The 14986-nt window shown below is 42.6% G+C and overlaps 1 protein-coding gene across 1 annotated transcript; it reads left to right on the top strand.

The window, feature by feature from the left end:
• Nucleotides 1-1388: 1388 nt before the first annotated feature.
• On the top strand, nt 1389-14264 carry LOC148214645 (vomeronasal type-2 receptor 26-like). The gene is made up of 6 exons (XM_088149884.1): nt 1389-1426; nt 3898-4189; nt 4696-5535; nt 10952-11170; nt 11702-11831; nt 13360-14264. The coding sequence occupies exons 1-6, from the start codon at nt 1389-1391 to the stop codon at nt 14262-14264; spliced, it is 2424 nt and encodes an 807-aa protein (XP_088006010.1).
• Nucleotides 14265-14986: the final 722 nt, after the last annotated feature.

Here is a 14986-nt window from a genome sequence, read left to right as displayed (position 1 = left end):
AGCCCATATAGAAGGATACCATGGTTGACGATATTGAAGGCCACCAAGAGGTCAAGTAGAGCCAGGATAGATGCACTACCTGTCAGGTTCGGTCAGCACGGGGCTGCAGGGAAGCTCGCAGCCAGACCACGCAAACTCCACCGGCGGCAGCTAGCGGGGAAAAGAGGAACCGAAAGCGCCGCTAATTAACGAGCCACCTGCGCCCAGCCAAACCGGAAAACCGCAGCGGAAGCTTTTAACTATACACTGATAACGGCGCGAGCCAGCAATGAACGGGGCCGCAGGCAGCGAAACAAGATCGCAACGCAGCACAGAACCCTCGGGCTTGCACGTAACGGGGAGGAACCAACCCAGCCGGAGGGGGACTGGCAATCAAGGACAATGGACCCTGACCGAACCTGCCATCATGGACAATCAAGGGGGATTATTGGGGGCCCATAATCCGCAGCTGCAATGTGATCGCGGGGCGGGAAAAAAGCGCGGGAAGGGGGGAATATAACAAGTGATGCAATTGTACCAAGCCAGTCCTGGCTTTGCTTGTGACTACTACGTTACGCATGAGTAAACCTTCTTTGTGAACCACACGTGTCACGAGAGTTTCTCTGTCGAACGGGGCAAACCTTACACTACCCCCATCCCAATCATCCAAAAGCACAACCAATACCATTTCCATCCCATACCCTGGCCTGAATCCTGACTGAAAGGAGCCTAGGTAATCTGCTTCATCCAGGATCCACTAAAGCTGCTGTGTGACCATCTTCTCCACAACCATCCCCGAAAAAGTGAGATTGGATACTGGATGAAAATTGTCCAGTATGGTGGGGTCCAGCAATGGTTTCCTGAGGAGGGGGTGAACCAATGCCTCCTTAAGAGGTGGAGGAACAATCCCCTCTCTCAAGGATGAATTCATCAGCTCCAACTCCACTGCTGGGTCCAATCCCAACAACTGCAGACTTCCTGCCTCCATTCTTGCCACCGCTCTTGCCTCTGTCCTTTTTGTTGCTCTCATGGGTGTTTAGATTCTCCACAGCTCAATGTCATCCTGTTTAACAAACTGAACCTTTGCAAAGACCTTCCTGGCCGTAGCTACCATCTGCTCCTTGAGAGTCACTTGTTTGAGATGGGCAGCTACAGGTAGTTCTCATTTAACAACCACAATAGGGACTGGAAAGTTCATCGTTAAGCAGTGTGGTCATTAAGCAAGGCATCATGCAACCACACCTGATTTTATGACATTTTTTGTGGTGGTCATTAAATGAATCACATGGTTCCCATTGATTGTGCTTGCCAGAAGCTGTCTGGGAAGGTCACAAATGGTGATCACATAACCCTAGGATGCTGCAACCATTGTAAATGAGAGCTGGTTACCAAGCACCTGGATTGTGATTATGCGACTGCAGGAGTGCTGCAACAGTCATAAGTGCGAGTACTGGTGGTAATCATTTTTTTCAGCACTGCTGTGACTTTGAATGGTTGCTAAATGAATGGTCATTAAGCAAGAACTACCTGTATAGAAATTGAAATCAATCAATCAATCAATCAATCAATCAATCCCCCAGATTGCACAGCAGTCCCAAGCATGGCAGTGCAATGTCAGGCAGGACCAAAGATGGAAAGTCCCCAGTACTGGGAAGACCATTCATACTGCTTGGTTTTGCTAGGATTCAAACTGAGGCTGTTCCTCCCCATCCGACAGCCTTCAGGCACTAGGACAAAACCTTGATAGCATTGCTTGGTCAGTCAATGGTTGTACACTTGAATATCATCAGCATACTGATGATACCGGATCTCAAACTGAGAAGTCCTCACTGAGTCACCTTGAAAATCAGGAGTTTAAGCCCAATCACTCCCCTCCAACCAACACTGACTGGAACCAGCTTCAGAGAAAGGAGGGGAATCACATAACACCGTGCACCCATTCTTATTACCCCAGCCAGTCCAGGGGTTTACCATGGGTGATGGTATCGTTCCCACACCAGCTGACAATTCTGAAGACGTACTTCATAAGATGAACACTACACAACACTAGACAACGCATTATACTAGACAACACTCCTGTAGAGTTTAAATTAGCCTAACATCTTGAGAGATCCTCCTGCCTATTTTAAAGATATATGGGAGAAATTAGTTTCTAATTTCATCCCCTGCATAAATAAACCAGTTATTCCATCCAAACATTAGTATTATTGCTCACACTTACTAGGGTATTACTGATTGTCATGTGCCACCATGCCCCATTAGCACTCATACTATCTGAACTAACTATTGCACAGGCCAAGCTCCATCTTGTGTGCAGGTGCTCAGTTTCATGTAGGTCAAATACCCAACTTCACCTCTCAAGTTCATCTGCTCTGTGGATTAACAACAAGAGACACAAACATGTTTTTCCCCTTCTGGTGTGCAAACAAAATCTATTGTAAGTGGTGAGGACAATTGGTTTTCCTTGGAATTATCACAACAACAGTAAAGTACCCCCTGGGGATTTCTACTCACAAAAGTCTTCCAGGATAAAACATGCTTCAAAAAATATGCTCTGAATTCTCCTGGGGGTAGGACTTGTAAAGAGCTAACTCCTGGGTTTGGTGAGACTCAGCTGGCCTTAGTTTTCTCTTTGATCACAGCCCAAAAACAAGTAAGAGGAAGCATGGTTGGTATAAATTTGCACCAAGGCCATCCAGATGGCATGGCCTGTCTCTATTGTGCTAAAGGTCTGGTGTGATTTTAAGTGCTACCTGCAATTCAGCTTCTGCACAAAGCTTGATTTCTCATCTAGGAGGGAAGGTGACAAGAATGACTGGATGGCCTCACCTGCTGCTGCTGTTCTTCTGGCTCCTGCCTCCAACTACTGCTAAGACAACACAAACCGTATGTGTGTTGAGGAACTCTTTCCAGCCTCAGGAAGACTACTATAGGCCTGGTGATCTCATTATTGGGGGGAATTTGCCCCTGGGAACTTTTATTTCCCCCATGGTCCTAGACTTTCAAAAAGACCCATCTCTGCTCCCTATCCCAAGTTTGTAAGTTTCACCTGGAGGGGAAAGATGTAGGTGACTGCTTTGTTTTGGATTCAGGGACTCCTTTCAGAAATTCTTGTTCTAGTGATGTTTCCAATGTCCTAGTGTAGTTCAAATCTTTGTGGTTTTCTCTTTTTTTTCTCAAATAATTTTATTAAGAATTATAAATGGAAAGAATAAAAGCTAATACAAAATGCAAAAAAACAAACAAAAAAAATACAAAAGAAAAAGGAGTGGTGTGAAAAGGAAAAAAGAAAGAAAAGAGAAATTAAAAAAAGAAAAAAATTAAGCTTATAAAATAGGCTAGGATTCCCAATCTTTCTGGAATCCTTCATCAGGAAGATGATAAGCATAAAAAGCGAGGAGAGGGAACACATTCGAAATTGTGCTGGCCTAGTGAAGAAATTGACTTCATATTAATTTGGAGTGAAAGTCATGGTGGAAAACCCAAATAAAAGCTCAGTTTTTTTCCAGTGTGGAGTGCTGTAAAACAAACAAACAAACTCAGCTTTGGAATCAGCAGTCCTCATTAATAATGGCCTTCAATAAATCTCTGCTGTGACTCTTGCTGGAATATTGTGCTGCTCAAAAAGAGAACCAGATTAATTAGGGTGCTTGAGGAGCAACTGAGAAGGATTACAGCCATTGGAGCAGAGTGAAGAAGGGAGAGAGGATTGAGGGGTATAAAATGGTCCGTGATATGGAGAGAGAGGCTTTTCTCCTTTCTCACAAAGCCATCCAAATTTAATCAAGGAAAATCCTTTTAAAAAAACCAAACCCAATGAAACTTGGGACTTGCTGCTCCAAAGAACAAAGGAAAGGCAAACTGCACCAGCACACACAAGCTTTCCTGTAATGTTCCCCAATGTTTTTCTTACTATAGAGTCATACCCAAGAACTACCAACAGTTCCTGGCCTTGGTATTTGCAGTCACAGAGGTCAACAAGGATTTGGTTCTCCTTCCCAACATCACACTTGGCTTCCACATCTACGACAATTGCCAGATTGAGAAGATTATTTCCTTGAACAGCTTCTCCCTGCTCTCCACACAAGGCCAAACAATTCCAAATTATAAATGTAACAGGCAGGACACTCTGCTCTCTGTCATTGGAGGTCTCAACCCCAAATCCTCAAGGCAGATGGCCTCCATCTTCAGCATCCTCAAGGTCCCACAGGTAAGGGGGTTCCGTTGGATACCACTGTGGAGCAGACACAGAACAGAAGCACATACAGATGCCAAAGATGAAACCAAAGGTGTTTTGGGGGGCACATCAGGAGTATGTGACTTAGAGAATCCGTGCTATAGTTGAATTCATTTTTATATTTTATGAGTCAAGATATGTTTTTATGTAACCCCAGAGAGATAGATAATGAGATATTTCTGAAATGCTGTAATTGCCAAGAGGAATTCCTTCCTAACTTATTCTTCATAAAAGTGTAGCCACCCTTTCACTGCAGTTTATTCTCTGTATCAGTTTGATGGCTTGTTCCCTTGGCTTCAACACATCATAACCAGGCAAAATATGTAACTGGTGGCTCTTCCTAAGAAGGGAAGACACTTAAGTTTGCCACTCAAAGCAAGTCAGCCTCACTAGTGGGGTAATAAATCACACAATGGTGACCCCTAAAATCACCATAAAACTTCACTTTGTCTTTTAAAGAAGACTCTCCCTTTCTGCAGCTTGGTTTTGACTTCCTCGAGTTCACTCAGGGAGACCGAACAGTTTTTCCTTCTTTTTTCCGGATTAATCCCAATGAATTTCCTCAGTATGTGGGTTTGGTCCAGCTGCTCCTGCATTTCCAGTGGAACTGGGTTGGGCTTCTGGCCCCTGAAAATGACAGTGGCGCACATTTCATCTCATCTCTGATGCCAATGCTCATGCAGAAGGACATCTGCCTGGCCTTCACTGAAATGTTCAAATCTGATAATCTTGATACTACAGTATTCGAATTACTTCTTATTCTCAAAACCTGGTTTAAAGCTGAAGTAATTATTCTGTTTGGAGACTCCAGTAGTGTTACAAACGTACAAGTGGCTCTGTATGCTTATGAACAATTGAGAAAGACATCATTTGGGAAAGTTTGGATCCTAACTTCCCATTGGGAACCTAGTGTGATGGGATTTCAAGACGTATTGCAAGTTCTAAAGCCCTTCCATGGTGCTTTGCATTTCCGGGACCATACCCATGATGACTCAGAATTCAGCCATTTCCTCCTGTCTTTAGACCCCTTGAACCCCCAAGGAGATGTCTTCCTCCCTCCCTGGTGGGAACGGGTCTTTGACTGCAGTTTCCTGAAACCAGGCGAAATCCCTCCAAAGAGGAAAAAACCATGTACAGGAAAGGAGAATTTACAAAATCTGCCAGGTTACCTGTTTGAAACAAGCATGATGGGTGAAAGTCACAACATCTACAATGCCATTTATTCTGTGGCACACGCATTACATGCAATGTATGGATCAGGAGCCCAACCAACCATGATGAGGCTTGGAAAGAGGATCTCCAATGTCCAATCATGGCAGGTAATGTCTCTGATTTTTTAATCCAGTCCACAGATCCTCAGAAAGGAAGCTTCCCGTACATATTTTTTGTATGTGTAAGCCTCCTAGAGGCACTTATATAATGAGATGGGCAGCGTATAAATTTTATAGATAGATAGATAGATAGATAGATAGATAGATAGATAGATAGATAGATAGAATAAAGTTTCATGAATTACTGATTAAATATCTGTATGCTACCATATCAATGCATCTCAGAATAGATTAAAACAGCAATTATCAGCCCATCTAGCAAGAAAATATTCTATTTTCCTGAAAGATAAACTTTTTGCTGCTTTTATAGATTTTAAATTTATAAATGGCTCTGTTAACAGAACCAAACTTTGGGCTAAATTAGAGAATTTGGTTCTTGACAGACATCTTACATATCTAGTACAGGCACTATATCAAGATAGTATAATGCAAGTTTGTTTGTTGTTCAGTCGTTAAGTCGTGTCCGACTCTTCGTGACCCCATGAACCATATTGCGCCAGGCCTTCCTGTCCTTCACTGCCTCCCTGAGTTGGCTCAGTTTCATGCTCAATAATGCAAGTTAGATGCAACAAAAAAGTTCACTTACCGTGATATAATATTACAATGAAGAAGGGAGTGAGACAAGGTTGCATCCTGGCCCCTACACTACTTAACATGTACCTCTATGATCTGGAGACCACATTACTTCAGGTTGAGGGCCATTGTCCATCATAAGCCAAAAGGGAAATGTGTGCTTTGTTATATGCAGATGTTGCTGTTCTTTTCAGATACTAGATTGGGTCTGAAACACCTACTTGAGACAAATCAATTGCAAATTAACTATGATAAAACTAAAATTTTGATTTTTGGGAAAAAAAAGTTAAAAAGTATATCTGGAAAATTCAAGAACATGTAATAACATAATAAAGGATTTTAGTTATCTGGGCATTTTATTTTACCATGTTCTAACCTGGCAACATCATTGAAAGGCAATACTACTCATAGCAAAATCTAATATGACAGCCTTGTTTCAATTTGTTGTTGTTCAGTTGTTAAGTCGTGTCCGACTCTTCGTGACCCCATGAACCATATTGCGCCAGGCCTTCCTGTCTTTCACTGCCTCCCTGAGTTTGCTCAGTTTCATGCTCATTGCTTCGGTGATGCTATCGAACCATCTCATCCTCTGCTGTCCCCTTCTCCTTTTGCCTTCAATCTTTCCCAGCATCAGGGTCTTCTCCAAAGAGATCTCTCTTCGCATTAGGCGGCCAAAGTATCTGAGCTTGAGCTTCAGTATCAATCCTTCCAATGAGCAATCAGGGTTGATTTCCTTTAAGATTGACTGGTTTGACCTCCTAGCAGTCCAGGGGACTCTCAAGCGTCTTCTCCAGCACCACAGTTCAAAGGCATCAATTCTTCGGCGCTCGGCCTTCTTGATGGCCCAGCTCTCACAGCCATACATTACTACTGGGAAAACCATAGCTTTGACTATGCGGATCTTTGTCGGCAAGGTGACGTCTCTGCTTTTTAATATGCTGCCTAGGTTTGCCATAGCTTTCCTCCCAAGGAGCAAGCATCTTTTAATTTCACGGCTGCAGTCTCTGTCTGCGGTGATCTTGGAGTCCAAATAAATGAAGTCTGTTACTGCTTCCATTTCTACCCCTTCTGTTTGCCAGGAATTAATGGGTCCAGATGCCATGATCTTAGTTTTTTTAATGTTGAGTTTCAAGCCAGCTTTCGCACTCTCCTCTTTCACCCTCATCAACAGGCTCTTTAGTTCTTCTCCACTTTCTACCATTAGGGTGGTATCATCTGCATATCTGAGGTTGTTGATGATTCTCCCTGCAATCTTAATTCCGGCTTGTGATTCTTCCAGCCCGGCATTTCTCATGATGTACCCTGCATATAGGTTAAATAAGCAGGGTGACAGTATACAGCCTCGTCGTACTCCTTTCCCCATTTTGAACCAATCGGTTGTTCCGTGACTGGTTCTAACTGTTGCTTCTTGGCCCGTATACAGATTTCTCAGGAGATGGGTAAGGTGGTCTGGTACTCCCACCTCTATAAGAATTTGCCAGGGTTTGTTGTGATCCACACAATCGAAGGCTTTTGCATAGTCAATGAAGCAGAAGTAGATGTTTTTCTGGAACTCTCGTGCTTTCTCCATGATCCAGCGAATATTGGCAATTTGATCTCTAGTTCTTCTGCCTCTTCAAAACCCAGCTTGTGCATCCGGTAGTTCTCGGTTTACATACTGCTGAAGCCTGGCTTGTAGGATTTTGAGCATAACCTTGCTAGCATGTGAAATGAGTGCAATTATGGGGTAGTTTGAACATTCTTTGGCATTGCCCTTCTTTAGAATTGGAACATAAACTGACCTTTTCCAATCCCGTGGCCACTGATGCGTTTTCCAAACTTGCTGGCATATTGAGTGCAGCACTTTAACAGCAACATCTTTTAGTATTTTAAATATCTCAGCTGGAATACTGTCATCTCCACTAGCTTTGTTGTTAGTAATGCTTCCTAAGGCCCACTTGACTTCGCTCTCTAGGATGTCCGACTCAGGGTCAGTGACCTCACCAGTGTGGACATCAGGGACATTAAGATCTTTCTTGTATAGTTCTTCTGTGTATTCTTGCCACCTCTTCTTAATCTCTTCTGCTTCTGTTAGGTCCCTCCCTTTTTTGTCCTTTATCACGCCCATCTTTGCACTAAACGTTCCTTTCATATCTCCAATTTTCTTGTAGAGATCTCTAGTCTTCCCCTTCCTATTGCTTTCCTTGATTTCTTTACATTGTTCATTTAAGAAGGCCTTCTTATCTATCCTTGCTATTCTCTGAAAATCTGCATTCAGTTGCTTATATCTTCCCCTTTCACCCTTGCTTTTCGCATTCCTTCTTTCCACAGCTATTTGTAAAGCCTCCTCAGACAGCCATTTTGCTTTCTTGCATTTCTTTTTCTTTGGGATGGTTTTAGTTGCTGCCTCCTGTACAATGTTATGGACCTCCGTCCATAGTTCTTCAGGCACTCTGTCTAACAAATCTAATCCTCTAAATCTAATTCATCACCTTCACTGTGTCCTCACAAGGAATATGATCTAAGTCATACCGGAGTGGTCTAGTGGTTTTCCCTAAATTCTTCAATTTAAGCCGAAATTTTGCAGTAAGAAGCTCATGATCTGAGCCACAGTCAGCTCCTGGTCTGGTTTTTGCTGTCTGTATAGAGCTTCTCCATCTTTGCCTGCAACGTACATAATCAATCTGGTTTCGGTACTGACCATCTGGTGATGTCCATGTGTAGAGTCATCTCTTGTGCTGTTGGAAAAGAGTGTTTGCTGTGACCAGCTTCTTCTCTTGACAGAACTCTATTAGCCTTTGCCCTGCTTCATTTTGTACTCCAAGGCCAAACTTGCCTGTTATTCCAATTATTTCTTGACTTCCTACTTTAGCATTCCAATCCCCTATGATGAAAAGGACATCTTTTTTTGGTGCTAGTTCTAGGAGGTGTTGTAGGTCTTCACAGAACTGGTCAACTTCAGCTTCTTTGGCATTAGTGGTTGGGGCATAAACTTGGATTACTGTGATGTTGAATGGTTTGCCTTGGATTCGCATTGAGGTCATTCTCTCGTTTTTGAGGTTATACCCCATTACTGCCTTTCCCATTCTCTCTTATTGACTATGAGTGCAACTCCATTTCTTCTAAGGGTTTCTTGCCCACAGTAGAAGACATAATGGTCACCTGAATTAAATTCATCCATTCCTGTCCAGACCATGGAGAAATACTTCTGAGTATGTAAGAATTTTACTTGCAGATGAAAATACTGAGATTACAGTGGCAACAGCCAGATTTTTAACTATGGCTATAAAAACAAGGTTTTTAGTAATAAAGCAATGAGTTGGGGTTTTAAGTGTATTATATAATATTTACTAAATATTTTATTTGTTACACTGTTTTATCTAATGCCAAGTTTAGATTATATTCGTAACTTGCTTTTGGGCTTTTTGTACATAAATAAAATTGAGTGAAGTAAATAAAATAAAATTGTTTTGTAAACTGCCCATAGTCATTTAACGAGATGGGCGGTGACAGATTTGATAGATAGATAGTCTACAATGCCATTTATTCTGTGGCACATGCATTACATGCAACGTATGGATCAGGAGCTCAACCAACCATCAGGCTTGGAAAGAGGATCTCCAATGCCACCAATCGTGGCAGGTAATGTCTGTGGCTATTTGTCCAGTCCACAGATCCTTAGAGAGGAAGCTTCCCATATGTATTTCTTAAATTACTGATTAAATATACTGATTAAATATCAATGCATCTCAGAACGGATTAAAACAGCAATTATTAAAAAACAATAATATGAATTAAATATAATGTTTTGTTGAAAAAGAGGTAGAGGGGGAAAATGAGTAGTAAACCAAACCAGTTGTCCATAAGATCCATAGAGGAAAGGCCTTCCTATCAAGTCCTGAAAAGTCTTCAATGGTTGCCTGAGTTTGAGGGGGTGACCATTCCAGGGAGGAGGTGTCAGCCCAGAACAAGATGGCAATCTGGGTGTGTTTGTGTAAGATGCTTCAACAGGTCAGTTGAACTCCTAGTGGGCATGTTTGCAGAACCACCTATGTTTTCCTCATTATGTAGCCTGAATCCAGCCTGTAAAAAGACACTAAACTCAATTCATTTTAACCTTGGTTTATTTTTCTATGGCTTAACATACTATGTGTACACAGACCCTTCATTTAGTATACCACTGTAGTGCTCAACTTGTTGTGTGAAAGCAGCCTCTGTCAACCTCAACACACACAGCAGGACTCAAAGTGGTCCTAATGGGTTCCTGATCTGAAATTCATCAGACTTTTCTGCATCAAAGGCTAAACACTGGACCTCTCTGGACAGTGAAGTGACAAACGAGGGCAGGCACTTCCTTCCACATGGCCCCACTTAGTCAGACCTGGTTCCTGCATTCTGCTCTCTTTGACTATCAGCTAGAGAAAGTCAGTGGAATTATACACTATTGTGATAGAAATTATTTAATCATTCCTAAAATGCATTTGTCATTTACAAGACCTTGGGCCATAGTAAGCATGTAAAAACTTATATGGCCAAGTATCACAAGAGCACAACCATACAATGAAATTTGGAGTGTGGCATTAAAATATTTGTAAGTAGGTATCATTCTAGTAAAACTGGAGTTGAAGAAGCCATGACACAAATGCCCAATGATAGAATCTTTTGTAGTGATGGAGAAAGAGTCAAATATTTGGCGTTTCTCCTGATTGGTCAGATCTCTACCAAGGTAACTCCTCTAGCTTCTCATACCTACACCTAAGATGATGGCCATCACAGAATAATAAAAGCCATGATGTCTCACTTGTGGCTTTCAGCCAATTAGTCCAATTTCTGAAGGCCTGTTTTCTTTCAGATTCTTGCCTATTTGAGAAATGTCCAATTCAACATCAGTGCTGGAAATGAAGTTTCATTCTCAGAAAATGGACTGGGGTCTACTCGTTATGATCTCCTGAACTGGCTTTTCCTCCCCAATCAATCTTTTGTCCCTGTGAAAGTTGGGCAAATAGATTCCAGGGCTCCCCCACACCAGGATTTCACCATTAACTCTGATGTAATCATCTGGGCCACAAAGGTGAGCTGGAAGGAAATGTTCTGAATTCAAGGAAAGAGTCATTCTCTCCTGGGAATGCACAACATCCTTCTAACTGGAAAACAGGTCTGTTGAATCAGAAAATATGGCAGCCATTTGGTGAAAAACCTACTTTGCATTTGAGCTCTGATTTGTGGGAGGTACAAGAAGGATTGGGATTGCAAAAAACTCCAGTTGGAAACCCAGGATGCAATTGGTGCAGGCAACAGTGATTTCCATGGACCTTTCCTGTTCAGTTGGATCCTCATGATTCTTTGTTTTAGAAAAGCTGTAGCTCAATGTCATAAGCCTTCCTTTGCATGCCATGGTCCCACTTCCAATCTCCAGCATTCACTGGTGGGTCAGGAATGCCACTGGCCTGAATCCCCCAGGAGCTGTTCCTGGTTTCTGGTAGACCATGGTGAATCATTTCTTTTGAAGACATTCTGAAGATGGAAATAAGAATGTGGAAATGAATAAATGAAGCATGTTCATTGCTTAGGCCATCTCAAGCATTTCTCTTTTCTCTTTTAGAAGGTGCCATTTGCCAGATGTGGCATGAAGAGGTGCCACGCAGGAGAGAGGAGAAGTGTTCCAGAGGGCAAGCAGGTTTGCTGCTACCAATGTGACCCTTGTCCAGAAGGGACCATTTCTGACCAGACAGGTAGGGCATAATTCAGGACTCCCTTCAAATGTGGATCTTCCAGGATCAAGGAAGCCATTCAGTCGATCAAAAAATTTTTTGGGGGGTCATTTTTGGTAGGAGTGACATGCTTCACAGGATTCATAGTTTTCAGCAGAACCTTTCAGTTTACGGATCTAAACTGTCCTGCTCCCACAGGTCACCTTTTCCACTCCTCAGCAATTTAATGCAGGGTAATTTCAGGGCACAATTTACAGGTTTCCTACTAGTCTTCCTATTCCTACTGTCACATCCCATTGGGAAAACCAACTACCAATCGTTTCCTGAAGGAGTAGTATATGTGCTTCAAGTTTTAATTATTTATTATTTTAATTTTATGGTGTGCTTCTGTCAGCACTATCAACCTCCCAGGATATTGATAGACTTGTTAGAGAAAGAGGAGATCTGTCTATCTATGTCTGCTAACCTTTCCCTGCAAAAGTCTGGATGAGCGGATTTGAAATACAAAGCAGAGAAGTTGAGCCAGAGAGCTCTCAGAGCTCTTGTGCCTCTAAATCTTTCTTTCCTTTCTCCCTCCTGAAATCAATTTCCCTGTAAATCACTTTTGATCAGGAAAAGAGACCCTTCCCTCTCACAACACTCAGGACACAATTGTATGTCTCCTATTTTTCATTTTGTGATCTTCTCAGCATACACCAACAGATAATGCACACACAAACAAAATAGCAGGATTCCTGGCTGACAGATATTATCAGTCTTCTGGGGGTTACAGGGTAACCTTACATGGCTTGGGGCCAGGTTATTCGAAGGACCACCTTTTCCCAGTTTCATCTGCCTGACCCATCAGATCGGGGAGGCAGGGTATGTTATGGGTCCCCCCCCAATTAAGGAGGTCCATCTAGTGGGATTGAGAAGAAGGGCCTTCTCTGTTGTGGCTCCCTCCCTGCAGAACATCATCCCTGCAGAGATAAGACTGGCCCCACCTTGATGCTCTTCCACAAGGCCCTGAAGGCATGATTTTGCCAGTGGGCCTAGGGATCCCAGGTCGATCTGGAGCCCATCAAATGACTAGTGTAAATGTGTTATTGTCACCTGGGGGGTAGGGGGTGTAGTAGGTTTTGTATTTGGGATTTTTATTCCTGTAAGCTGCCTGGAGTCACCGTGAGTTGGGCAGCCATATAAATTGCATGCATGCATGCATGCATGCATGCATGCATAAATAAATGGGGAAAAAATGGCAATCTCTCTCACACTGAAAGCCAGAGTAGTCATGGAAGTGTCCAGTGACTGGAGAGGGCCTTTCCACAGCAAACTGACCAGGCCAGCTGGAGCTGAACAGATCCTTGCTCTGGCTAACCTATCATCAGGGTCATCATGAATGGATGATTTGCCCTTTTTGATGCACCATAAGGTGTACAGTGGGTCATTCCATCATTACCTTTGTGAGTTGGCCACAGCAGAAAGGGAACAGTCACGTCATTCCTGAGGGAGGAATAATGCTCATGGCAGATATGACCTGAAAGCCTTAGATAAAAACTCTTGATTTCAGATGCAGTTCACTGTGACCCTTGCCCAGAAGACCAATACCCCAATAAGGACAATAGCCACTGCATTGCCAAGAAGGTCCACTTCCTTTCCTATCAAGAGACATTGGGATATGCTTTAGTTTCTCTTGCTCTTTCTCTCTCTGTGATCACATCTGCAGTCCTGGCAATTTTCCTTAAACATTGCGACACACCCATCGTCAAGGCCAACAACCAAGACCTCACCTACATCCTCCTGGTCTCCCTCCTGCTCTGCTTCCTCTGCTCCTTCCTCTTCATTGGTCGACCCAGGAAGCTCACCTGTCTCTTCCGACAAACTACTTTTGCCATTCTATTTTCCCTTGCAGTTTCCTCTGTATTGGCAAAAACCGTCATGGTGGTTCTTGCCTTCATGGCCACAAAGCCAGGGAACAGGGCAAGGAAACTCTTAGGAAAACAACTGAGTAACTCCATTGTCCTAGCCTGTCCCCTGGTCCAAGCAGTTCTTTGTGCCACCTGGCTGGCAACTTCTCCTCCATTTCCTAACTTGGACTTCCACTCCTTGGTAGGAGAGATCATCTTGGAATGTAAGGAACACTCAGCTTCAATGTTTTACACTGTCCTCACCTACTTGGGATTTTTGGCCCTCATCAGTTTCATGGTGGCCTTTCTAGCTAGGAAACTGCCCGACAGCTTTAATGAAGCCAAGTTCATTACTTTTAGCATGCTGGTCTTTTGCAGTGTTTGGATCACCTTCCTCCCAACCTATCTGAGCACCAAAGGGAAGTCCATGGTGGCCGTGGAGATCTTTTCCATCTTGGCTTCTGGAGCTGGTCTTTTGGCTTGTATCTTTTTCCCTAAATGCTATATTATTCTACTGAAGCCCTATCTGAATTGTAGAGAAAATATAATGAGGCACAAGAATCTCTGATTTATGCAGGGACTGGGAACTTTTATTTTGACTTTGGGGCATTTTTATATTTGATCTGATTTCTAAAAAATGATGAAATGAGAGAGGGGCTTGTCCATTAAATAATTGGAAATCAAGTGATGTGACTGATCACAAAGTATCTATTAATTAGCAACAATCACCCACCCTTTTATGTTTCATTAATGCCAGTTGTCCCCAGTGAGGCCCCAGTGATCCACTTGGAAATAAATGTTGATATTAAAGATGTGGATATTAGTTTCCAGCAGAACAATTTCCCACTTTATTTATTTTAATCAAAAGAGTCTTTTAAAATATGTCTGGTTGGGTTCGCTATCAGTTTTTTTAAGCACTTTGGTTCCATAGATCCCTGAGGTTTTGCTGAGTTTCCTACTAACTTTTTCATTCAATCGACTATTAGAGGTTTTTTTAATTCTAGGGTTTAAATGAGCCACATTGTTTTACTTTCTATTAACTTACTAGAGAAACATACTTAATTGAGTATGGTTAAGGGGAGACTGAGAAAGTCAGAGTTGGAGGGAGCTGAATAAAGTCTCCCAAAAGAACCTGAAAGAAGGAAAGGTGATTATTCTGTGCAGCATGGATATGGTGGAAGCAATGGCAGTCTGCAAGGACGGAACTTATGGGGAGATACACTAAATGGTGTTAGTGGAAACTGGTTTTAGCTATATTTCCTTTGTTCATTTGTAATATAAAACAGTTTT

The sequence above is a fragment of the Python bivittatus genome, unplaced genomic scaffold, assembly GCF_059951505.1.
Source record: "Python bivittatus isolate LINGU-HERP-01145 unplaced genomic scaffold, Pbiv_v1 ctg000580_np1212, whole genome shotgun sequence".
Taxonomy (NCBI): Eukaryota; Metazoa; Chordata; class Lepidosauria; order Squamata; family Pythonidae; genus Python; species Python bivittatus.
Note: the sequence above shows the minus strand (reverse complement) of the source record. Positions and strands in the feature narration are given on the sequence as shown.